Below are 25,693 nucleotides of genomic sequence, written 5' to 3'. Positions count from 1 at the left end.
ACGAGGTCAGAATGCACCGAGATGAAATCCTCGACGATATTAAGTTACGGCTCGTCCTCGAGGTCTGCCTCAGTGGTTCATGTGGTTTATGGCTCACACACGCCATGCTGTCACCTGACCTGCAGTGTGAAGATTCCGACGCAGTGCGAGGACGAGCCCATTGGCTGGTTTGAGCTGGACGACGACTGGAATGATGTGGAGATCAAGCTGCAGCAGTGTCGTGTTGCAAAGGTACATGGCACTTCCTCTCGCAGCGTCCGCTTTATCAGTTTCATTTGTAAATTGTATTTTACACCTCAACGCAGCATTTCACTACAGTACCTAAGCGCCACCTCATCTGATACCTCTGCATCTCTGTCTTTTCAGTTCCTGATGGTGAAGTTCCTCTGCACCAGGCAGGACTCAGCTGAGCGCCTGGGCGTACAGTCCCTCAGCATCAGTGGCTACCTGTGTCCCGGTGCGGAGAGGCTCGGCGACCTGGACGACCTCAGTGCAGAGGGAGAGAGCCTCGACCGTGATGCCGTCAACGGCCTCTGTCTGCTCAACAAGACACTGTTCTTCATACAGCAGCTCACACGAGACATGGTAACGACTCATCCTGATCGACTCTTAAGTCATATTTATCATCTTTGTGAGGGCCAACACATTTTACCCATTAACCTCTGTTTCTTGCCAGGTCACCTTGACTTGGAGTAAATATAAGGTAGAGGGCTTGAAACACAGGTTCAAGTTTATTGTCATTATGTACAAGCGAAAACAGATTTCCCTGCATGGTGAAATTCTTTCTCTGCTGTCCACAGAGAATGCCAACATTAAAATAGCATATAATCAAGCATGTAAAAGAAACGGTATAATTTTAAAAACTAAATAAAAAAGTAGTGCAAAATTACATAACGAAGTATTTATATACAAATAGTACAGTCGAAGTAATCAGAACAGCTTGAATAGTATGCGAAAAGTCGTGTGCCAAAGTAATGTAAAAATATATAAAAACAATCTTTTTTAAGTTTCATTATTTCATATAATAATGTTTAACAACCACATGCAGGACAATGAAAAACTAAACAAAAAGCACAAGATCTATATACCAATAGTTTCCTCTATTACTAAATCTACACAACTGTCATGTCATTTAATTGCTTTTTCATTCATTTGCCAGATGTCTAGTTTCATGACACTGCTCTCTTGTGGCTGCTTGGGAACATTACAATAAATCATATAATGTGCATTAAACATTAAATGTTTCTGCTTTAGTACTGAAGACTGCCAAACACATTTCTTCCCTTAAGGCAGGTTTGTACAGATACATGAGTCAAAACTGAATACAATAGAAATATTGATTCCGTTTTTTAAGTTGGATAGCACCAGTGAATTGAAACCATTTTGTTTGAGGGATAATTCTCATGTTATTGTCTCAGCCTACACCTTAAAATATTTCAACATGTTACCACAAACAATATTACCACAAATAATGAACTTGAAACTTCGATTGCAGTGGGTCCTTGAGCATTGTGATGGATTACTCCGCGTGTACAGTAATCCTTTCAATCCCTGTCTGCAGGACACTTCCCACTTCAAGCAGAAGTATCTTCTGGACTTCAGCGGCCTCAGTCTGAATGTCTTCTGGGCCTTCTACAGTAAACTCAGGGAGATGTGAGTTGTTTTGATAACCTTTCAGCGTGACGAAGTTCGGCCGTCGGTATCGAACTATACATCATCGCCTGACTCGTGGCATGCTTCTGTGTTTCAGTGAGGGCGAGGAGGTGCTCAAAAGCAGAGTGCTTCTGCTCCAGCTGATGCAGAACTGCTTCGCCATGCTGCCCAACCCACTGCAACCGCGGAGCTCAGACGAAGCCAAAAGGAAAGAAGAAAGTGCCGCTGCAGCAGTAACAGAAGCAGTAGCAGCGGCCTCCCCCTCCACATCCACCAGTGTGGAACCTCCAAATGACTGCTTGAAGGCCGTGTTGGACTTCTACTCCCACCTGTGCCACAGTAAGGACGTGACTGCTTCCCTGCTGATGACGGCAGCTTCTCATCTCTGTGAAGAGAAGTAGAGGAAGTCGGTGTCGTGTGACAAATTGGTGTTGTTTGTGTGCAGTTGTTGACAGTCCAGAGGGAGAGACGTCGGTGCAAAAGGCTTTGCACAAGGAAACTGTCAAAGCTATTCTTAATGGAGCAGCGGTGTTCTTCCCCGATAAACACGTCAGGCGGGACAAACTCTTTCACATGATGGTGAGTTTCTAATTGTCGCTTGTTCTCCTTGTTATCGTAATCATGACAGCGCTCATCACAATGTGTGTAATTATAGAAGAATATCACTGAAGAGGATCAGCCACAGTCGGTGAAGGTGACATTTGAGTCTCTCTGTAATTACTTCAGGTAAGCACGAAGGGAGTCTGATCTTCACTTCATTTCATTCTCGAATGGGCATCAAATCAGCACTGATTACATTCTAATGTCTTCAAATGTGCAGCGATCGGGATCCGAGTGGCCTTCTCCTGCTCCCCCCTAAAGGAGCTACCTCAGACTTTGACATCAGCCCGATCCTGTCCGTCATGGAGACGCTGCTGCTCGTGGCGATGAGAGAGGTGACTTTTCCCCCTGGTTCTCGACTTAAAATCACGTGCTTTGTCGTCTCGCTGTGACGTTCTTCCGTCCCCCCCCTCCTCCCAAGTGTGAAGTCATGATGGTGGATGAGAACAGCGGAGCCAGCCGGGCGGTGCTGCTCTCCTTGTTTTGGGCTCTGCAGGGGAGTCTGCTCTCCTGGTGCTACCTGCAGCTCAAGACGGGATCGTCCACAGCCGTGGCGATGGAACTGGCCAGAGACATCCTGCTGAAATGTGAGATAAACAAATTGGTTTGCTCAAATCATTTCAATAGAAATAGAATTGGCTGCTCCTTTCACAGTGCAGTATAAGAAAGAATAGTGCATTAGGTTCGCGGTTGTATTACAGTAGATTGTTTGTGATTTGTAGAATATGTGTGAATCAATGGATGTGTGAATATTGGGTTATTATGGCTCTGCCAAAGAAACTGTTGATGATTCTGTGTGTCTCATAGCCTCCAGAACCACATCGTACAGTTTCCTCTGCTAAAACTACAGGACTGTTTGTTTCTACCCCCTTTTTTGGTTATATTGTTCATAAGCCATGAAAGTACACTGAAATATTTCGTTTAATTCAACAAACAGCCAATTAAGTTGAATAGAAAATCAATGATAAACAGTCACTATAAATAATCAAGCTAAAGTCAACATGAATATGAAGGCAAATACATTTATTTCAGTTTTTCAAGAAATGTAACAAACATTTAAACAATAGAATCAGAAAAAAAGGACAAGTTGACAATTTTATAAAGTGGCATTAAATGGACGACACTGCATGTTTATTAAAAATAGTGCCAGACTCTCTTCCTGACAGGTCGTCCTGCAGATGAGTGGCCCTGATGGTGAAAGTGGAACCACTTTAAGATCTTAATAATGAGTTTAGAAGCCACCAGAAGCCCATCAGTGATTCTAAGGCTGGGGGACGACAGGCTCACACAGGATCAATATTTCTCTAATTTATTATTGGGCCAGATCCAGGCGAGGTTTAAAAGTGATCAGGAAAATCCTCAAATCAATCCTGATGAACCAGGAGCTAATGAAGGGACGGTAAAGCTGCATTTCTGCCATGTCATCAGTCCTTATCAGCGAACTGCAGTAATTGTTTAAAGCAGGAGAGTGATTTTTGATTGATTCCAGGCAGAGGGAAGTTGCAGTGGCCAAGTCCTGACAAAAAAATTAGTGTGTGAATTTCTTTTTTCCAGTGGATGTGAGCGAGTAGTGGAAAGGCTTTGGCATTGGACAGTTAACTGGATGTAGTTTCCCCCCCCCAAAAACAAATAAACTGGCAGACGAGGCAATTTTTTCAAATGTTTCTTTTTGCTTGATATTATGTTTCGTTGTCTGTGTGCGGTAATCACTCTGCTGGTTTGGCTTTCACAGATGTGGATCAGCTTCTTGGAAGTATGAAAACCACCCTGGCTTCCCTTCGGGAGAGATACACCGGGACTGAAATTGCAGAAAAATTAGGCAGCTCCATCCTCGCCACCATCTTCAGACAGCTGGTAAGACTGACTGACTGATTTTCAACTTCCCTTTTTCCAAAAGTAGAGACTCGATGGCAGCGTGTGTCTGCCATAAGATAATTCTGTTGTGGCTCTTGGCAGATGATCTTCCTCTTGGAGCTGTGCTCTTCAGACATCCCCCACAGTATGCTGCTGAAGAGCTTCTCCTCTCTGGTCGAGCTTCTCAAAAGTCTGTCCAGCGATACAGGAGACATCTTTTCTAAGGTCAGTTCACATTAAATATCCACCTTGAAGCAGTAACCTTCTTACAACTTCGCATCAGACTCAAAGTGAAGCAGTGGGTGCATCATATAGGAAAGATGTGGGTTGTGGAGATCAAGCAGCAGCATTAAAGCAACTGGAGCTTGAAGTACTGCATGTTTCTTGTTGCTGTCTTACAGTTGAGATGAAAGTTTGAAACAAACTAACTCCTTTCCCATGCTCAATCTATGTAATTTTGAACACGTAGACTCATTAAAAAAATACTTTATAGTACACTTTGTTGCACTGCACAGATTTGGAATGAAAAACTTGAATTGTCTAAAGGTTTTGCAACAGACATGTAAATCCACCCCTTTTTCCAAGATCACTTCAAATTCAAATTTCTCTCAATTCTTCAATATTACTGCATTTTTGTACTGAGGAGCTCATGTTTGACACATTCATGAGTCCTCCCTGTGAATTGACACATATACGGACCAATACAAATACTCCATGATGTATATAGACAGACACAAATCTGTCTCTGCATTCTGATGCGTTTTATATTTTCAAGATATTACAAACTGTTTCGGACAGGTTTTTTTAACGGGCACAAAACGGAGACCCGAGCTGAGATATCAGCATGAAGGCTCGTTACCCCGACAGCATGGCTTTGACCAAACAGGTGTTTGTAAAAACAGCCGTAATGCAACAGCTATATAAGAGGTTCTTTACCATTTAACTGTATTATTTTTGTTGTTTGGTTTTGTAAAAAAAAAAGACATTTCCAACACAACTAAAATGTGTTTGACAACATTACTCAAGGAGCCATGATGTTGAAAATTATGCATGCGCATCCCGTCAGCAGCAAGCAGACATGGACAAATGACTTCATATACTTGTCTCCTGCCTCATACTGTCAATGAAACCTGTCATTTGAAGGCGGATCAAGACAGCTGGCACCAGCCGCAGCAGCCGGTGGTACTGAGGACCTGGAACTTGGAGTCTCCTCACAACTACGAGAACAGTCGTCACGAGACGAGCATCTTCGCCTGTCCCGGCGCAACGTCGTTTGAGGTGGAGTTCGACGAGCGCTGTGAGACAGAGAAGAGGTGACGAGTGAAAAATGTCAAAAAGTGCTTCTTCCTTTTTTCCACCCCTTCATCCACGTTGAAGCTTTTTCTTACCTCATGTTCTTGACATCTACAGATACGACTACTTAGAATTTACTGATTCTCGAGGCGGGAAGGTCCGTTACGACATGAAGGTTGGAACTGAAAAGTGGCCAAAGGTGGGCAAGAGAAAAATATTGCGAAATCTCTATGTAGATTACCGCATTTCTGTAATTCCTTCACGCGCGTCGATCTTTGCTCCTCCAGAAAGTGACGTTCGACGCTGGACCTCAGCTGCAGTTCCTCTTCCACTCGGACAGCAGCAATAATGAGTGGGGTTACAAGTTCACCGTGACCGCCCTGGGTCTACCAGACATCACCATATCCTGGATGTCTGACCTGCAGCTCCTCGTGGCTCGCCTCATGGGCCGCCTTGCATCCAGAACGCTGGCGTTGAAATCGCCTCACGGTGAGATCCCAAGTGCTTCTGACACCTCAAAGTGATTTGTAAAGCAGCATGCTTTTTTTTTGGTTTCTTTTTTTTCAAAACACTTGAGGTCATGGGTATTTTGGGGTTGTTGCTGTGTTACAGAGATCCGGACAATAAAGGAGCTTCCACCAGCAGGAGTGGCACACGTTCAGTCTTCACCTTTATGGAAACCAATCCTGCGGCACGGGTTATGTGAAAAGCAGGAGATGAACCGGTTAAAAGAAACAACAGGCCAGGTAAAAAATTATCAATTAGAATTTATATTACTGTCCACAGAAACACAATCTGCTTTACTCCAGTCAAGCATGCCAATAGTTAAACATGGCTTGAACAGTAAGCTTAAACAAACACCAATGCAGATGTCGGAAAAGTAGGTGGGGTAGGAGTTGTTTAGGGCCACGTGCCAAGCCCTCATGCAGACTGGTTCTGCTTGTCCGTATCATGTGTTTCAGGCTAATCACTTGAGATCGAGTTGTGTTGCTCCCAGTAAAAGGCATGGTGTGCAGTTGTGAGTCATTAAGCCTGCACTGGACAGATCTTTTGCCCAGGCCGCAATAAGGCACCATGTCTTATGAGCTTACTACTTGTGATCAGATCACCAGAAGCGCGTGTTGATGCCAGGTCTGAACGGGCCGATAGTGGACAACCTCATGGTGAAAACAAAGCATCAGAAAATGCATAACATCCACTTCCACATGCCAGTCTGCTTTGTCCAATATCTGTAGGAAATTCAGTCATGTTTTGTGTTGATTTTCTAGATGAGTTGTGCAGAGTTCTCCTTGTGTGTGCTAGTTCATTGCCCATAGGTGTGAGTGTATGCAGTTGTCTCACTTTTGAGGGTCAGTCAGCCCGCCCAGAGTATACCACACCTTCACCTATAGTCTTATTAATAAATAATAAATTCATGCCCACACAGCTTGAGAGCTCGTCAAACACATGGACTCTTGATGAGTTGATGTGCTTCCTGGAGGATTTTGCCCGCTGGAACCCGTCCCAGGACCCGACCGACAGCAGAACGGAGGTGATGAAGACACTCATGCAGTCGTTCAAAAAACAGCCAATGAGGAATGAGATTGCTACGGGGCCAAAGACAGACCAGGCTGTGAATGCCATTTGGGCTGCCATGGTATACCACACACCAGCTCTCAACCAGGCACTGAAGACTTATGGTAATTATTGGACATATGCTTTCAGTTATTTCTGCGATTCCTCACTGTAAGTGACATGATTAACCTGATCAACTTCTTCCTTCTGCTTTGCTCTGTGTGAGCAGTTAATCAGGACTGTAGGTCCTCTCTGAGTGAGGAATTTCTCCAGGTCTTCTCGTTGGCCGACGGCATCCGAACATGGATGGTGAGTGTTGCAGACAGGAATTCTTGATTTGATTGTGAGATCCTGATTATATTACTGAACCATTAAACCATGGGGGGGGGGGGGCTTTGTTTGTCAGTTGGAGATGAAGCAGAGATATCTTGTTGGCAAAATGAATGTTCCTGACGTGAAAGAGGGAGGTCTGGATGAGGTTACAATGGAGTCACTTGGTGAGGATAACCTAATGCCCAAAATGGGGATTTAAAAAAAATTTATTATTATTTTTTTTTTTTAGAAACTGTTATGTCTCGTTACCATTTTCCTAATTTTTTTTTTTGTGTGTCTCCAGCTGAGATGTGCATTGAGAAGAGCCTCCTGCTGTTCAGATTTGCTCCTTGTGGAGTGGCTTGCCAGGGCAGTGACTCCTCAAAATCCACAGAGGGCAGCAGTGGGCCACTCTTCCACTCAGACTTCATCTCACAAGCGGACTTCCAGCCCAGTCCCTCTCTGGGACCTCAGGCCGCGGGGTCAGACGAGGGCGCTGATGCCAAAGCATGCCATAGTCCCAATTCATCCATTTGTGGGCACAGCAGGCAAGGCCACAGAGGCTCCACCGAGAGCCTCTCACCTGTTCCCGGAGATCCGGCTTCACCGTCCGCCTTCTCCCGCAGAGCTCCGTTCAGTCGGGCACGCCTTCGCCTCTTGTCCTGCCGCTCTATGGAGGAGCCCCGCATGGCCCCCTCCATCAAGGACCGCTACCCAATACTCAAACACATTCTAAATTTCATCAAGGATCAAGCTCTGACAACAGCAAGGTAACTGGCAGATACTCTTTGTCGAGTTTTGTCTTTACTTCATGCGTTTGGCACAGAGGATCAGTTTTGTGTTTCGTCTTCCATCAGCATTCTGCAGACCCTGTCCCTGAACAAAGCGCAGGCTCTCAGTGTGTGCAAAGTGCTGGAGATGGTTCAGCACTGTTTACGATCTCTGGGACAGCCACACCTCTTCCAAGCCCCGTGCATCCTGTTCCTACAGGAGCTGCTGGCTTGTCAGAAAGACTTCACCAGGTACGGCTGTGGGAAATCTTTTCCACTGAAGAGCAGCAGTAATCAGTCTATTATTATACAATATACTGGTGTTTCCATATTGTGCTCCAGGGAATAGCTGAGACTAAACAATTGTTTGTGCTTAAGAAGTGAAACTTGTGCGTTGTCTGAGCCAAATCAGGAACATTTTAGTTGGGTTTGATTTGTATTCACATGAATGTGTTTTTTTATATGGGGCCATTAAACTGTAAACATTAGGCGTCTCGGCTGCTTTTATAATGAATAATGTTTGAACTTGTGAAGCAATACTCCAATATTCTATTTGTGGGATTATTGAAATGTCATTTTTACCAGCTAAATCAAAACACACTAAAGGTTTACTGCTAAATTAGAACCAAAGTGTGCAAGTTTGTTTTTCACTAATGTCCCAATGGTTTTAATCCTATAGAATAAGAGTTTTGATACATTGCATACTCTTGATGACCAACTTTGTCTCTGTCTGTCTAAGTTAATTCAAGTTTCAAGTGCATTTCATCTTGTTTTATTCTGTCGATCTTTCTTTTTTCAGCTATTTCTCTCAGCTGTCTGAAAGTGGGCAGAAGCTTGGAGAGGAGGTGAGACGCTCGTACCATCAGCTGGTGCTCATGTTGGTGGAGGCCGTCAAAGGCTTCAGTGGCCTCAATGAGAAGTAAGCTGTGTGTTTACCTCGAGCTACATAACTTTGAATTACTGCTGATTGGAGCAGTGAATATTGTGTGTGTGTGTTAAGTAACCTGACACTGATTTCTGCTGTCCAGAGCTTTGCTGCCAGCCCTGTCATGTGTACAGACCTGCTTGTTGCACCTTCTTGATATGAACTGGGAGGTACACGACCTTCTTCTGTTCCTGAACATTAAGCTCCCCGACCTTCTGCTCAGCATGTCCCAGGAGAACATCAGTGTGCATGACATTGCCATCAGGTAACTGCCGTCTCTGAAAACAAGAACAGAAATTTCTTCCAAAAGTCTTCCCCTCAAAATGAAAGCTGCGCTTTTCTCCACCTCAAATCGTAGCAGTTCTCGAAAGCACAATTTTCATTTTCACAAAGGATTGAGGCACATTTGTGTTTTCTAGAATACATTTTGTGTAACCTTACGAGATTTAAAATGACATGGTAAATATTTCATCTTCAGTCAATGGACAATGGAGGATGAAATCACTGACTACAAGAAGAACCAGGAGTGGATGGAGGAGTGTATGGACGGGATGTTTGAGAAGTGGTATGATAAAATCGATGACGAGGACTCCATGGAGGATAGGAGGAAGGTAAGATATGGTCAATGTAAGGTTTCAATTGTTCAGCTAAAAAAGGATGCAGAAATGGCACAACACTCATTCCTTGATTTAGACAGCACAGTTTTACTACTGCAGCAGAAATATTGCAAGGTTTTACAAACCGATATGATTCAAAATCCGCGTGTCTTCTCAATTTATTATCAGTAGAACTCGACATTTTTTGCCAAGTATTTGTGGAGCCACACACTCCAGGAGCTAATGAAACTTTGTGCTGCTTTGACTTAAAAAAAAAAGATCTGCCTCCACCCACAGATGCACATGTTCATCGCCCGCTATTGCGACCTGCTCAACGTGGTGATCTCATGTGACGGATGTGAGCGTATGGCCCCCTGGCACCGCTACCGATGTCTGCAATGCATGGACATGGACCTCTGCAAGACCTGCTTCCTCAGTGAGCTTCTGCACCGCGCTGCAGCAGGTTGGATATGTTTCCACTAAACGTGGAAAGTCTGACTGAAGGTGAATGTTTCTCCAGGTGGTGCCAAGCCCGAAGGCCATGAGGACGATCACGAGATGGTGAACATGGAGTACGCCTGTGATCATTGCCAGGGGCTCATAGTCGGAAGCAGGATCAACTGTAACGTGTGTGAAGACTTCGATCTGTGCTTCGGTTGTTACAATGCAAAGAAGTACCCCGACAGGTGACGCATTTCCTGCAAACGCACTTCTGTGTTGCTGGTTTGACTTACTGACTCAATTATTTTCCACCGTTATCAAAATCTAGCCACCTGCCCACACACCGGATTACAGTCTACCCCATGGTGACCATACGAATAAGTGATCGCCACCGCCTTATCCAGCCTTACATCCACAACTACTCCTGGCTGCTGTTTGCTGCTTTGGGTCTGTACGCATCGGAGCTGAGCAGCGAGAAGCAGACGGAGGGAGAATCTTTAAGCAGTGACACTGTGAATCAGGCGATGGCTCTGCAGACGCGCTGCTCTCAGCTGATCACGGATTGTTTACTCAAGGGGCAAACCGGGAAAGGTACGTTCAAACCAGAAATTCTGCTTCAAGTAAGACCCATTTTAGACAGTCGTGTGCTTTATCACCGACCAGCTGTAATGCCTACCATGTTTTCATTGTATTTATAGTCGGATGTAGAATCAATATTCTTACTTAATCTAGGTTAATCTTTCTCTGGTCCAGTGAAAATGGTGCACTGTTTTAAATTGCACCACAGCATGTCTACATATTGAGGAGTAAATTCTGATGATTTTTTTTGGTTGTTGCCATTTTCCTCCTGTTATATTTTCATCTAGATCCGTTCCTAATCTCTATTGGAGAGGGTCCAGATTATATTACTTGGTTGCATTCTGCTTATTTGTTTTAAGTCAACAATATATTTTAAATCATTTGTAACAGCGTTTCAGGAGGACGTAATGGAAAGTGAGCACAATTAAAGGCCAGAGATTGGAAATGTCGGAAGAAATGGAACTTTTGAAAATATGTCTGTGATAGTTGTACAAATCAGGCAACTCTGTTGTCGATGTAGAGATTAGACATTGTGCCTATTCATCTTCTTGACCAGATTTCAAAAACTTTGTCCATCACTGATGGGGGAAACGTATGGTTTCTTGATATTGGTAGTATAAAAGGAAGACTATTGAGGTCAAAGGACCGCCTAAACTGGTACCATGTTTTGAGCAAATGAGTAACAACTGGATTAGAGGTGAAGACTTAGGCTGAAGCTACTGGTGATATACACCTGACATGTTTTCTCCAACACGGCCCATTCAGGTTCATTTTATTTTTGGATCACATCCCATAATCTAGAACCTCTGTTGACCTCTGTTGTCGTTTTGCCTGTCTGATGCAAATCTTTTCCTCGTGTAGGTCTCCGTTCGTCAGCTCTGCTCGCTCTGCTGTCCTCCAATGACTCTGCTTCCGACAGCGAGCTGTGTCCGGTCTCTCCGGAGTCCTCGCAGGAGATCAGTACCGCCACTGACACCTCGTCACTGCCAGGAAGCACAGCAGCAGTCTGCTCGCCGTCATCTCCCAGAGACAAGGTGCAGAGCAGATCTTAGAAACGTACCAGGAACACAAAAAGATACTCATGTAGCCAAATAGTTCAATTTAAATCAGACTTGAATATTTATGTAATGCACCCGCTGTTCTTCTCTTACCACCAGAATAAACCATCAAGTAAGGACAAGAAGACAAGGGATGTGAACTCTCCTCCAGAGGTGTCATTCCCAACAAACACCGAAGAGGACAAAAAGAAATTGGTCACTCAAGACACCCTGGAGTCTCCCAGCCTCAGCCAGACTCCGTCCGTATCCAGCGAAGACCCTCTCTCTCCAGTCATCAGACGTACGTGCCAAAGTTACCTTCAGCAAGTTAGAGTGCAGACTTTGTTCAGTCATTGATTTTTTTGTTACTTTTCCCTGTTCTCAGCCTCAGGACCAGGCGGAGAAAACTCTCCAGCAGATGTCATCAAGGAGACTGAGGAGAGGCTTCCTCAAGTTCCCCTGCAGGAGCACGTCTTCTCAGAGTGCTCCAGAGAGAGGATCCTGGGACTTCTAGCAGCCATGCTACCACGAGCAAAACCGGTATGTGAAAACAAGCAGCATTGTTAAGGGCTGGGTGTGCACACCACTGTCGGGTTCCCTCACAGAGGTGTGGAGTCAGGGGTCTCAATCATCATTCTCTATTGAAGTAAATCAAAGCACAAAACTAAACCACCGGACACACACACAGCTCCTCTCGCAGGCTTTCCTCCAGTGTGTGTCTCCCGTCTGTCACCTTGCGTCTCTGGGCGGCTCCTCCTTTATGGGCAGAGAGGTGAGGCAGCACACCTGATTCACATCAGGGGCTTAATCACCTCTGCCACAGTGAGGCTCGTTAATTTATCTTGGCATCAGTTCTGAGAGTAGATCTGTGAATAGGTCAGAGAGACATTCAGGGAGGATTTATCATCTTCTGGAGAAACTTTATGGGAACAGCTAAGCCCTGTTTCTGTTGGTCATTTTAATAAGCTCATCACAGCTTTTCTCTACCTTTTGTTGACAGTCACACAATTGTAACAACACAATTTTTCACATTGGAATTGAAATTGCTATATTTCAATCCATAAACAATCAGTGCTGCTACGGTACCAAAACGCAGAGAAGGTATTCCAAGTTTTTTGCAGATAGTTTTAGTTCAGTGAGCCTTTTAGGACTAGAAAAAGAGAAGACTCTGTACTCGGACATGTAAACTCCTCGCAGACCTGACCTGGACTTAACCCCGCAATCTTCTGACTATCGTGTGAGAATGTTAACCACAACACAGGCCCTGTGTATTTATATAATCTTTTACTCCTTTTGAATAAATATTCAACAAATTTTCCAGGTTTCAAAATATTTTTTTAAATTATAAGTCCTCATCCATCAACATTAAATTAAATTAAAGATTAAAGAAACTGTACATTTCCTGAAAGGTACAAGGCCCACAGAAGGCTTTACAATTACACTTTGAAACCATGTTTTCATCTTGGAGCCTCTGTAGACGGAAAAAAATAATTACCGTTTTGTTGATAAAAGGGTGATTGATTTCAGTCATCAATCATCCAAGTTATCAGGTCCCGGTGCTTTGGCAGGTAAACACTGAAAATAATTTATCCATCAACTTGCAATGATTTATATATATATATATATATATAATTTTTTTTTTCTTTTAATTATATCGCATCAGCGCAGGGATGGTATACGTTTATCTCCAGATAACATTCTCATTTCTGTTTGGCATCCTCAGGAGGGCAGCCTGTCCCTGCCCAGCCTCAGCTCCATCCTGCCACAGCTCTTCAGGGCGGTCATTTCCAACGCCGGCTCTCTCAACGAGACCTACCACCTCACCCTGGGGCTCCTTGGTCAGCTGCTGCATCGGATCTCTCCAACAGAAGCTGACAGCGCCATCACCGAGGCCCTGGCTGACAAATACGAGTTGCTGACACAAGGCGAGGCGGCCTGTTCAGACGTCCTGGGCTGGAAGACGACGCAGCTGCTGTTTAGCCTCGGGGCTGTGTGCTTGGACAGGTACAGGAGAGAAGACCTTATTACACTACGCACATGTATTATCGTTGGCGTTTATGGCTCCATTAGACGGTTGTCGGGTTGCCTTTGACTTTGTTTCTGTCGTTTTGCAGTCGTATTGGTCTGGATTGGGCGTGCACAGTGGCAGATATTTTACACAGTCTGAACGCTTGTCCCGAGTGGAGCGCCGTCATCGCGTCCTTTACTGACCACTGCGTTCAGCAGCTGCCTCAGACTCTGAAGCGCACCAACCTCTTCACGCTGCTGGTGCTGGTGGGCTTCCCTGAGGTACGTTGAACAGTCTTTAGCAATAAAGTCTGTACTATTACTCTGCTTACCCAGCTGTGACTCCTCTGTGTGTCTGTCAGGTGCTGTGCGTGGGAACACAGACGGTATTTATCGATAACGCCAACGAGCAGCACAACATGATCTTACTCAAACACTTCACGGAGAAGAACCACGCTGCAGTGGTGGATGTCAAAACACGCAAGAGGAAAACGGGTCAGTACAGTTGTAGCACCTGAACAAAATCAGCGGTGTTTACAAATAAATGTGCGAGTGACCTCATGTGGGTTGTTTCCTATGTGCAGTGAAGGACTACCAGCTCATCCAGTCTCAGGGTACCACCCCTGGAGGTGTCCCGGAACAGCCGGAGGACCAGAGCTGCTCCAAGACGCTGCTCAGTCGCTACCTGGGCAACTTCACCTCCATCATCAGCCACCTGCTGCAGGCCAGCCAGGACAACGCCTCCTCCGACGCTGTGGAGGCTTCCTGGGTCCTCTCTTTGGCCCTGAAAGGACTCTATAACACGCTCAAGGTATCTGCGCTGAACCCACCACAAATGCAAAATGCCGCCCAAATGCAATATACTGGTTACTGTATAGAGTCCCATTGTAACTAAAACGTACTGTGGGAACGGAAGGATTATAAGATGAACTAAAGGAAACTTATAAAAATGCCTTTGACTGCCACATGTTGAAATTTGAATTTATTCCACGTCGTCGTGTCGTGCAGAAGCATGGAGTGGAGAACGCGCAGGAAGCCATCCAGCAGTCGGGGCTCACCCAGCTGCTGGTGAGGAAGTGCAGCAAAGGCACCGGCTTCAGTAAGCTGTGGTTGCTCCGAGACCTGGAGATCCTCTCCATCATGCTGTACTCCTCCAAGAAAGAGATCCACTCCATGGCCCAAGACCCTGAGAGAGACCAAAGGGAGCAGGACAAGGAGCACGACTCGGACCACTCCAGCTGCTGCGCTGAGGAGAACGACGTCAACAGGCCCGACCCACTCGATGGCCTTGATGAGGAGACAAAGATTTGCTTCCAGGTAACACGGGATGCTCTTGAGAAGACATTCAGCGATATAGAATAAGATTTAGTAGTCTGATTCTTTTTTTTTTTTTTTTTTTATGCAGCTGACTCACGATGCCTTAAATGCCCCTCTGCCCATCCTGCGAGCCATGTATGAGCTGCAGATGAAGAGGACGGACTCGTTCTTCCTGGAGGTGCAGAAGAGGTACGCAAAGAGATTTTCTTCTTGATTTAAAGGTCTGTGGAATCCTGTCCATTGTGGCCTCTCTTAAATACTTGTGCCCTTATTTTTATCTTCAGATTTGATGGAGAGGAGATCAAAACAGATGAGACGATCCGGACGCTGGCTCAGAAGTGGCAGCCGACGAGGCGGCATCGCTCCGAGGAAAGAAACACCAAGGCCGTGGATACTGACATGATCGTGGTGTCTTGCATGGTGAGTTAAGAAGACACAGGCACTAATTGACCCTGTTATATCAGAGATATATACTGTTTACAAACTCTACATGGAAATTGTGGCTTTAAAAAAAAAACAAATATGTACAATATTTAACTTGTGCATGTGTGAAAACGATTACAAATAGAAATGATCACAATTTGAGATTTCATCCTCCTCTCAGAATTTCGAAATGTCTTTTATCAACACTCTAGATAAAAAAAAAAAAAATGTATATAAAGTTTTCTGGAGTTAAACTCTTTGGGTTTACAGTCCATCTCGGGTTGTTTTGTGGTCTGTTGCTGTTTAACCTTGAATAGTTTCAATCTCTCATTCTCCAGTTTTTCCACCACAAAATATGAATTCAGCTCTGATTTCTTCAATGATGCTATATTTCATGTATTTCTCTTGGTTCATTGTTAATTTTTTTTTGGGGGGGAAGCAGATTTATCCTTCTCTTTAGTATTACTCACCTACTTTTAAAACATAAAGAAATGTTATATTCAAAATCAAGAGGGCTTCGCAAACCCCCCATGAAGAAAATATTCTTTGAAATGTTTACAGTTTGCTTGGTGGTTTCGTTTGGAGCCTCTTGTATTCTGGTTTTGGCCGACGGGCCTTGACGTGTGACGTCTCCGCTTTGTATAACAGTGCTGCTTAATTTTTTTTCTTCTTGCAGTCCAAACCCAGTCACTGTGAAAAGGCCACAGAGGAGATTAACGTAGTGGCCCAGAAGCTCATCACCAATTCAGAGAGCGACTTGCAGCTCAGCTACGCCAAACAGAGGCGCACCAAAAGCTCTGCTCTGCTGCACAAAGAGCTGGACGTGCGCAGCAACCGGGCAGTTCGGCAGTACTTGGTGAAGGTCAATCAGGCCATCGCCACGCTGTACGCTCGCCACGTGCTGGCCTCGCTGCTGTCCGACTGGCCCGCCGAGGCGGCGCTGAGCGAAGAGGCCCTGGAGCTCAACGGGGCCTCGCACATGGCTTACATCCTGGACATGCTGATGCAGCTGGAGGAGCGGCCGCTCTGGGAGAAGGTGAGCTGACAGAAGGATGCGGTCTGTTGTAGCGTTAAAGAGACCTTCGAGGTGTTTTTGTTGGCTCACGTGTTTGTGACGTTTGATTTGTGATCAGATTCTGCAGAGGGTGCTGAAGGGCTGCAGCCAGAGTATGTTGTGCAGTCTGTCCCTCACGGCCTGTCAGTTCATGGAGGAGCCGGGGATGGCCGTGCAGATCAGAGAGTCCAAACATCCCTACGACAACAACACCAACTTTGAGGTGGGTGTTGCTGGGGTTCTTCTTCCTACCTACGTGTGTGTCGTCAGTTTTTATTTGGTCTTTGTTCTCTGATTGAAAATGTCTTTTCTCTCCAGGACAAGGTGCATGTCCCCGGTGCCATCTATCTGTCCATTAAATTCGACTCCCGTTGTTACACTGAGGAAGGCTGTGATGAGCTCATCATGTCCAGCAGCAGCGACTTCCTCCAGGATGTGCACAATTTCAGTGGATCTCCTCAAAAATGGTCTGATTTTGAGGTTCCAGGTGGGCATTTTAATTTATTGTGTCTGTGTTGTGCATTTAACATCACCGCGATCCAGTCGTTTAATATAACGTGTGTGTTCTGGATTTGTCTCAGGTGACACGCTGTACTACAAGTTTATGTCAGACATGAGCAACACGGAGTGGGGCTACAAGTTCACAGTGACTGGAGGACACCGGGGACGTTTCCAGACAGGTGCTTCACACACTGAACTTAGATTTGTTCAAACCTACTTCAGTCGGTAGACTACGTCCCAAAAAATGTAACTCGGGCTGGAACTGTTCTTCACTGTTTTCTCATATCTGAGCAGGATTCGAGATCCTGAAGCAAATGTTGGCTGACGAACAAGTGCTGGATCACCTGCCACTGGCCGACATCTGGGAGTGGCAGGTGGGCGTGGCCTGCCGTCAGACTGGAAACCCGCGCCTCAAAGCTATTCACCTGTTGCTCCGACTGCTGCAGTGTCCGTCCCAGACGTAAGTCCAGCCCTGCAAGTTCATTCCCACTGTGCTCTCGCACTCTGCAGTCATAACAAGCACGCTTACCTTGGCACAGAAATCCAAAGTAATTTTAATAGTTAAACTCGGGGCACATTAAACCTTATTATCATGTCTCGTCTGAAAATCCAGACATGCACCTCCACTCAGGATTTGCATAGCAGCCTTTAAAAAAAAAGAAAAAAAGAAAGAAGCACTGGTAATCACTGAGGAGAGTAGGTAAAGTATGCGTGTAGGAGTTTGCATATGAGCAGAGTGCCTCAGCCACCGTCTGGTCTCAATGACAGAGCTTTTATCAGATGTTCCTGCTCACGCACAGTGAAGGTATGGTAAAAGTTAAAATTACTTAAAATGCAGATTTCAGCTTCAATAATCTCCTCTGTCCTTTAAAATCAAATGGTGTGGTGTTTTTTTTTTAATCACATTCACATCCCAGATGTAAACACTTTACAATTAGACCAACCTTCTTAACATTGGCAACCGCTTATGTGAAGGCTGTATATAATCACACTCGTACGCAAACACAGACTCAACATGTCACATTTCCAGAAATAGTTGGAAAATGACAGCCAGTAATATTCCAAGCAGACTGTTTTGTCTTGTCCAAACATGTGTGCATGTTTTTAAGGGTGGACCTGTCGAGCAATGAGTCAGCAACTTTTCTTAGTCCGTAAAAAATCGCAAACTGTATCAGAGCTTTGAAAATATGCTTATGTCATCATGCAGTTGAATTTTTTATGAATAAATAATCACCTTTGTTAGTTGCTATCAAGGATGGTTTTTAGATCTGAATGAAAAAAAAAAAAAAATCCCTGTTCTACATGTTTTCACGTTTCTTTTTTCGTCTTCCTTGTTTCGATGTTCCTCCAGAGCCTGTGAGCTGATGCTGCTGCGGCCTCTGTGGCAGCTCTTCATGTCCATGGAGAACAGCGTGAGTCAGGATCCCACCAGTATCACTGTGCTGCTGCCTCTACACAGAGCCCTCACCGAACTCTTCTTCATCGCCGAGGGCCGTGCCATCGTGAGTGACACACACACGCACACACGGAAGTTAAAGGTGTGGCTTTATGACTTCCTCAAAGAGGTGCTGAAAGCATGGTCTCCAAAACTGCAGAAACATGAAAAAAAAATAAAAAATTTGAACTGGTCATGTCGGACATGCACTGACGAGCAAACTTAGAATTGTTTAAAACTATGATTATGGAGGAACGGTATAAGAATGTATTGTTTATTTGTTTGTCACCAACTTTTTCCCCCAATGCCACGATTTTTAGTAATGACAAAAGGACAAAACTTTATTTTTACTCAACCAGCCTTTTTAAAAGTGAGCGTTTTAATTGAAATATAAATGTATTTAAGACTCGTTCAAAGCTAGAAGCAATAGGATTAAACAAGCTGAGGTATCGGTGATGCTGCCATGAAAGCTTGAAAACTAGCATTTGCCTCAAAGCCATGCCGTCAGTGTGAGTTTTTAAAATCACCCATAATGCAATAGCTGTAGAGGTTTTCGTGACATTTTTCTGTATTTCGCACCAGAAGGTTTCATGACCATTGGATTTATGTTAAGATTCTAGTCATTTTCAGTCATAATTGTTTGTTTTTTGTGAAAATATAGACAATTTGATCATATAAATTCTGCACCACAACAAAGAAAGGCTTACATTTTTAATGTTACCCGTCCGAACAACTCGAGATGTAATTGGTCTGTATGTAGTCCCTGAACTAAAATGTGATTGACACTGGGTTAAATCAATGCATTGTGTGAAATGAGTAAGAAGTGCAGGAATCAAAATATAAAATCCTTACAAATACTCAAGAGTAGATATAAAAAAAATAAAAAAAAAAAACAGTCAAAGTTAGGGTTCTTTTGATCTGATAACGTCTGCAGTCCAACACTAATTAAATCTAATGCCGAGACAAGGATCGGCTGAACCTTTTATTCTTTACCTTCTTGTTTTTCTCCCTCTCTGTTTATATTCTTCTCACTGCAAGATGAGCACGTTTTTTTTATTTTTTATTTTTATTTCCTTCTTGTCCCACCTGTTCTGCGCCGGGCACCGAGCCAAAGCCCGGCCATGCCATCTGCCAGACAGCCCAGTGCCACGCCGGCTCCCTGCAGGCTGCTCAGGAGAGGGAGGGAGGGAGGGGGGGAGGGAGGGAGAGAGAGATTCTGTCCACTTTGTGTTGTGTATGCTCGCTCTCTCTCTCCGCTGTCTTGAATTAATAATTAAGAGAAGTCTCAAGGATTATGAGCACGCCATCAGCCAGGAGTTCCCCATCTGTAGATGCAATTGAACCAGACGGTCCCTAGAAAAGCTCTGCCTCGTCCGGGCCCCCCCGGTGCCGGCCATCGAGGTCCGCCGCTCCCGATCTGACAGTAAAAGATGGCATCAGGTGACTTGTCACAGAGGACAGATTGTCCACTCCCTTTCTGCACCCACTTTTTTGTTTGGCGCCGGTGAAATGAGCAGCAGCGAGCAGCAGGGGGCAGTAGCAGCGCTATCCCAGCACCCTCCCGCCTCCCTTGCCCTTCATGGACGCCGCAGTCTCGTGTTTGCAATGACAGACGCACAATGGTGTGTGACACATCTCTGCACCTCCGCCCAGCAGCGCATCGTCACGCAGATCTGTCGCTCACACACCACAGATGTTGTTGGTCGTCGCCTCCAGCTGCTCGTCCAGCTTCAAATTGTCTGACGTGTACGAGAGGAGGTATTTAGTGAAAATACGTTTTTGATGGTTTTAGGACAAACATACAGTCTTGTGTGTTCAGGAAGTAGCCGATGACGCTACATTATTCAGACAATCATGCTGCTCTGCATTCCTGGAATCAAGGTATTAGTGTCAGTATTTCACAGTACTTTAGAGGGCACGTCAGTTTTTCTTAGTTTAATTTATAAAAAGTATCTCCGATGCATAATTCCTAAATCAATTATTGCTGCTTTTGAGCAACACTTAAAAATGTAAATTCAGGTTTGATTAGACAAATTATATATTCAGTATTCCTATTTGTAATGCAGTCAATGACTAGATAAATAAATACTAAAATGTATTTAACTATTTTTACTGTTATTTTGGACAGTAGGTTAACTTATCCATCATGTGTTACACAATTCATCACAGGTTTGTACAGGTGCCAGGTAGTTTTTAACACCCGCTTCGTTTCTGTGTGAACTTCACATGTTCTCACTGTGTGTGTGTGTCGGTTTTCTCCAGGCGCTCCGGTTTCCTCGCGCAAAAACAAACATGAAGGTTGCATGTGGTTGAGTGGATCAAACCTCCAGGTTGGGATCCACTGCTTTGTTATTGCTTAGAGAGCAGAGGTCCAATTTCAGGCATTTCTGTTACTTGATCTTTGCGTGTTCATACCTATAACTGTTATAAATATTTATTTACAGAGCTGGGATCTTTTGTAAAATGCCGATGATCAATGTGTTAAACCAGGAGTGTCAAACATAAGGCCAGTAGTTGAGCAGTAGCCATTTTTTGACATTTCCCTTTTTTGTACTAAGAACTATCATTAAAATTAGTTTAAGGCTTATATATATATTCTATAGATTTAAAGGTTGTTCTAGCACTATTTCAATAGTCTGGCCCATTGAAGAAGAAATTGGGCCACTGCTCTAAACCGTCCTGGAACAACTGTCGGTTGCTGCTGATGCTAAATGAGAAGAAAACGGCACAACATTTGTCGGGGAGGAGGGACATTTATCCATCCTGATGCAAATCTGGCACTACTGAGTCACTGCTTTTAGCCACAGCTTAATGCTGTTCCACCAGTAGGCTGCAATGTTGCTGTGGTTATGATTAGAAATTGTGTAGTATTATTGTGTTGGCATTATTAGCATGTACATGTTTCAGTCTATGATTTGAATTAGTCATGTCAGACTGAAGCTTCTCATCTGGTTGAGGATTAATTTTTTTTTTTTTATTTCAATCAGCATGAGATTCATCTTGTCTTTCCTCCAGGAGGGGATCTTTATTAACTGGGTAGGAATCGGATTTTGTCATTATTGGAAAACTTCTTTTATCTCATGTTGTTTGAAGATCATTTGAATGATCTGATGACTCTCGAAATCACTTTGTGTGTGTGTGTGCGTGTGTGTGTGTGTGTGAGTGTAAAATGGGCTCTGTGTGCTCCAGCACTAATGTGCAGGTCGGGCCTTGCCATCGGCTCATTGGAAAGCCAACGCTGTTCTTTCATCTTCACTGTGTTCACGTGAAGCTTGTGGTCACCGAGGCTCTCTAATCCAGGAAGTGAAGTTGTATTTAAGGATCAAAACTCGTGTCATGCTCTGCTGACTGTACAAATTGTGTTAGGATGTTTCCCCAGCATAAACACTGGGTGTGCTGCGAGATGAATGAAGGTCTTGGGGGCTCTGGACTTTGTCTCCAGTGCTGTGAAAGCTCCATTTGGCAAGTCGCAGCTCATTTAGCCTCTGTCTATGCTTATCTGACCCCCCCCCCCCCCCCAAAAAAAAAATCTCTGTGCTTATGTAACCTGAGGTACGTCTTTCCCGCAGGGCTCCGGTGGAAGCACTCTTCAGTTTGTTTATAATTTTCAATGACTTTTCCAACATTCCTCGGCTCAATTTGATGCCGCGACAGAGATGAAGAGTGGTCAGGGAACCAGGCCTCATTTAGAACCAAACGCGCGCCTTATGTAACGTCTCTGGGTCTCGGGAAGTTCCTCCCGTTGGTGACAGCGATCTGGCGTCTGAGGCCATCTCTGTTCCTTTACAAGGTGAACGATGAAGCGGTGCAGCGGAGCCACTGATTACTTGTGTTTTGTGTGTTTTCCAGGCACAGGGCATCCTCCAGGAGTACTTGTTAGCCATGACCACAGATGAGCAGCTCCTCAATCACACTGCAATGGTAAGGCTGCAACCCTGCCGTCTCCGCACAGGCCATCCCGAACGTCCGCGGCGTTATAAAACGCTCTCTCGCAGCCGTGCTGATTGAATGGTCTTCAGACGCTGTGAGTCAGCTCGCGGCTCGCGTCTCTTTTTGCGAGTGATTCAGCGGGCTATTGACACCCAGCAGCTCCCTCGGCTCCCCACTCTCCCCTTGTTTTGAACGTGTGTGTGGGCCGCGCTCGGGACTAATGTATTTGGTAATTACAGACCATTAGCGCTTGTGACGGTGCGAGCCGCGGCGTCCCTCTGTAGCGGCGACCGCGTAGCACCGCGCAGGAGTCCGGAGGCAGTGAAGAGGAACACGGGATGCGGGGCGGTGAAAGGAACACTGTGGGCGGTGCTGCCGAGCAGTTACCTAATACCTGTCAGGTGGAAAAAAAAAAACCACAGGGCGATTTGGCGCTGTAGTCAGAACCATCACCACAACAATGATGCACAGTCCCGGGGCGAGTTGGCCAGGGTTCAAATCCGAAGGGCTGCAAAATGTTGGGAAGCCAAAGAGTTTCACTCGCTGCCTCTGCATGTTCCATGACCCCTCTTCAGGAAAGATTTAGCCTCCTCATGTGCGCGCCAGTATTTCACATGACAACACAAGCTGCAGTGCTTCCATTTCATCCTGTTGTTCAGAAGATCAAACACGGTGTCAAACGTCAGTATGTCCAGACGGGACCTGGGAAAAAAAATCCTTTATTTTCAGCTTTTAAGAAAATTTTGAGTTACAAATTGAAAAACAATCTCGAAATGCAAACTGGAGGAAAATCCAAATTCTTTTGAGAAGCTTTTGATGGCATACCCATTAAGTTAAAGCTGCATTAAACTATTATGTTTTATTGGACAAAATAACCATATATCATGTTATCAAGTGTTATTGTAATAAAATAAAAAAAAAAAGGGGACAGATCAAGTCAGCTTTTTTTATAGAGGACTTTAAAACAGGCGTGAAGCCAAAGGGCTTCACATAATAGACTAAATACAAATTTCAATAAAAGGGTAAAATACAGTAAAACAAACAATGAAATTACCAATAAAAGCAGTGTTAAACATTGTTAAAAGCCATCTATCAAGAAATGTCTTTCCACAGGACAGCTTTGTTAAAAAAAATAAATGTTTTGATAAATCTTTTAAACATTACCTAAGCAGTGCAAATCAACCTTGTTCATCCTTCATTCTTCTTTATCACTGGAGTGCAGGAGATCTGAGGTGATATGAGGGAAGACGGGATAAACGTGGACAGGTCTCCAGTCCACCGCTGGGCAAACAGACGCACAACCACACACACTGACAATCGCTAATACGGGAGGACATTTTTAGAGGGAAACCCACAAAACGCTCGAACTTGAAATCTTTTCCATGAGTATAAAACACACCCATTGGACATCCATTTGTAGTTCGGGTTTTGGGACAGTGAGCACAGATAAAACTGAACCTTCATCGTTCTGCTTCTGTTTCTACAAAGTCCTATTAATAATAATAGTAATAATAGTAATAGTGTTGCATACAGTACATTGGGTAAATCAACACGTGAATGACAGGAGGAGTAAACTGCGCTCAGCTCTGCTATATTTAAGGCAAATGTTTGTTTAAAAAGGTAATTATGAGTCTGTTGTTTACAGCAGCGTCAAACAAGCCAAGAAGACACATGCACTTTTCTATGCTGTGTGAAAAGCTGTGAAAAGAAGGCCGGAGTGATATTTGAATTTATAATTATTCTGGACTTCTGAAGCCGATGGTTGTTTACATGCATAAAACGAATCGAATGGATTTAATATTAGTGAACATGCATTTGTTAAGAGAAAAAGGACTTGGTATGATGTTGTAATGTCGTTTATTTGGCAGTTAACTCAGAGGCACAGGATTAAAAGCTGTGGGGAAAAACAAGTTAATGTAACCAAATGGTTTCTGAGCATGTATCTTCAGATTCGGCCTGTTTTCTGTATTAATGGCAACGAGTTGAAGAAAACACTGGGACTGGTTTTCAGTTTACCTTACAGAAAACATTGAACAATCTTGGTGTCCAGAGGATTTTGGTGACGTAGCAGAACGACAACTCTGAACGTGGAAGTAAATCTACAACAAATGAAAGGCTTCTGAAACAGAAAGTCCAAATCAAAGTTGAAATACATGCGTCTAATAAACACACGTTCTCAGATGTTGATTGGGTGTTTGTTCTCCCAGCCGATCAATTCAGAAAGGCAACGATGAGTTTTAAATATTCTGAACCAAACTGACAGGAAAACAACAACCAGCTTGCAGCTTTGTCGCTGAATAGTAATAATTAAAAAAAACAACAAAAAAAGGGAAAAACCAAAGCCCTGCAGGGTGGCACAGTCTGTTCAAAACGTGGTCATTTGGTAAGAAGACTTAAACTGCACAGTTGTTTCTGCATCATCAGTTTAGTCATCCTCCTTTCCCCCTTTTTCTTTTTTCCTAATCATTTAACGCGGCGTTGGGTTTCCTCTCCCGACGCCCTTTTCTTTTCTGATTTCAATTCACACATGGATGCTCTGTGTTTCTCTGTCCTGCAGGCTCTGAAGAATATCGCTGCCATCAGCCTGGCTATCAATTACCCCAATAAGTCCACCAAGCTGCTCGACGTGTCCCCTTGAGAGAGAGAGAGAGAAAGCGAGAGAGAGAGAGAGAGAGAGCAACCTGGAGGGGGGGGGACATCCTGACTCAGCTGGTTCACCCTAAACAAGGATGGAGAGAGAGTGAGAGAGACCTCCCTCATCATCTCTCTCTCTCTGCAGCACCAAGGACTGGAGCAGTGGAAATGGGGGGGGGGGGAGGTGGGGTTAGGGGGAGGAGGGGTGGGGGTGGGGGGGGCACTCAAAGAGCACTTTCCACACTTATTCACAATCCTTTTTGCCTTAGGTGAATCCAGTATATCAGCATGTGCATTCACTCAAACGGGAAGAGTTTCGGGGTTTTGATTTATTTTATGATTATTTTTTATTTCTTTTCCAGTTCTGTATTAAGTTACTTGAAGATGCCGTGCTAAAAGGACATGAAGCGTGCCAAATTCGCAACCTTGAAAAGGGGAACCCGCGTTCCTCCTTCCACCTCCTGAACAGCAGCCGCTCTGGGTTTGCTCAGTCGAAAACGGGTCACCTTGGCGACTCGCTCGTCTCGGCGGACGCGTAGAGCGTCCTAAAAATACTGTCCAGGACATTGGCGTCTCATTAGTCACCAACAGAGAGGGAAAGTAATGACCTACTAGTTCGTGCCACTCCTCTCATCCTTCCTTCCTTTTCCCTCTTGAGGAGCTGGAGGATATCTAAGGGTTAAAAGCTGGGAACCGCAGGGTTTTTTTTTTTTTTTTAATTATGACCCTCTGCAGGACTGGCAGGAGCTGACAGGGATTCTCACAATAGCCATAGTCT

The 25,693-nt window shown here is 44.5% G+C and overlaps 1 protein-coding gene across 1 annotated transcript in view; it reads left to right on the top strand.

The window, feature by feature from the left end:
- zzef1 (zinc finger, ZZ-type with EF hand domain 1) overlaps positions 1-25,074 on the top strand; it is a 29,942-nt gene extending 4,868 nt beyond the window's left edge. Inside the window, exons 12-54 of the mRNA XM_080509108.1 lie at positions 126-231; positions 367-585; positions 1,562-1,653; positions 1,751-1,992; positions 2,099-2,232; positions 2,309-2,379; positions 2,474-2,588; positions 2,675-2,840; positions 3,986-4,107; positions 4,210-4,332; positions 5,251-5,420; positions 5,518-5,599; positions 5,688-5,889; positions 6,013-6,146; positions 6,827-7,079; positions 7,184-7,263; positions 7,361-7,451; positions 7,571-8,036; positions 8,124-8,288; positions 8,836-8,955; positions 9,065-9,226; positions 9,440-9,572; positions 9,855-9,993; positions 10,078-10,243; positions 10,327-10,589; positions 11,439-11,611; positions 11,735-11,915; positions 12,000-12,154; positions 13,338-13,618; positions 13,729-13,903; positions 13,984-14,116; positions 14,206-14,432; positions 14,630-14,938; positions 15,027-15,127; positions 15,223-15,358; positions 16,038-16,397; positions 16,495-16,638; positions 16,734-16,902; positions 16,997-17,095; positions 17,211-17,376; positions 18,268-18,418; positions 22,201-22,272; positions 24,839-25,074. Coding sequence (XP_080365234.1) covers positions 126-231; positions 367-585; positions 1,562-1,653; positions 1,751-1,992; positions 2,099-2,232; positions 2,309-2,379; positions 2,474-2,588; positions 2,675-2,840; positions 3,986-4,107; positions 4,210-4,332; positions 5,251-5,420; positions 5,518-5,599; positions 5,688-5,889; positions 6,013-6,146; positions 6,827-7,079; positions 7,184-7,263; positions 7,361-7,451; positions 7,571-8,036; positions 8,124-8,288; positions 8,836-8,955; positions 9,065-9,226; positions 9,440-9,572; positions 9,855-9,993; positions 10,078-10,243; positions 10,327-10,589; positions 11,439-11,611; positions 11,735-11,915; positions 12,000-12,154; positions 13,338-13,618; positions 13,729-13,903; positions 13,984-14,116; positions 14,206-14,432; positions 14,630-14,938; positions 15,027-15,127; positions 15,223-15,358; positions 16,038-16,397; positions 16,495-16,638; positions 16,734-16,902; positions 16,997-17,095; positions 17,211-17,376; positions 18,268-18,418; positions 22,201-22,272; positions 24,839-24,919 — 7,129 coding nt within the window. The 3' untranslated portion in view covers positions 24,920-25,074. The remainder of the gene's footprint in view (positions 1-125; positions 232-366; positions 586-1,561; positions 1,654-1,750; positions 1,993-2,098; positions 2,233-2,308; positions 2,380-2,473; positions 2,589-2,674; positions 2,841-3,985; positions 4,108-4,209; positions 4,333-5,250; positions 5,421-5,517; positions 5,600-5,687; positions 5,890-6,012; positions 6,147-6,826; positions 7,080-7,183; positions 7,264-7,360; positions 7,452-7,570; positions 8,037-8,123; positions 8,289-8,835; positions 8,956-9,064; positions 9,227-9,439; positions 9,573-9,854; positions 9,994-10,077; positions 10,244-10,326; positions 10,590-11,438; positions 11,612-11,734; positions 11,916-11,999; positions 12,155-13,337; positions 13,619-13,728; positions 13,904-13,983; positions 14,117-14,205; positions 14,433-14,629; positions 14,939-15,026; positions 15,128-15,222; positions 15,359-16,037; positions 16,398-16,494; positions 16,639-16,733; positions 16,903-16,996; positions 17,096-17,210; positions 17,377-18,267; positions 18,419-22,200; positions 22,273-24,838) is intronic.
- The last annotated feature ends 619 nt before the right edge of the window (positions 25,075-25,693 follow it).

This window comes from Blennius ocellaris (assembly GCF_963422515.1).
Source record: "Blennius ocellaris genome assembly, chromosome: 14".
NCBI classification, from domain to species: Eukaryota; Metazoa; Chordata; class Actinopteri; order Blenniiformes; family Blenniidae; genus Blennius; species Blennius ocellaris.
The sequence above is the reverse complement of the archived record's forward strand: the minus strand, read 5'-3'. Positions and strand labels throughout refer to the sequence as shown.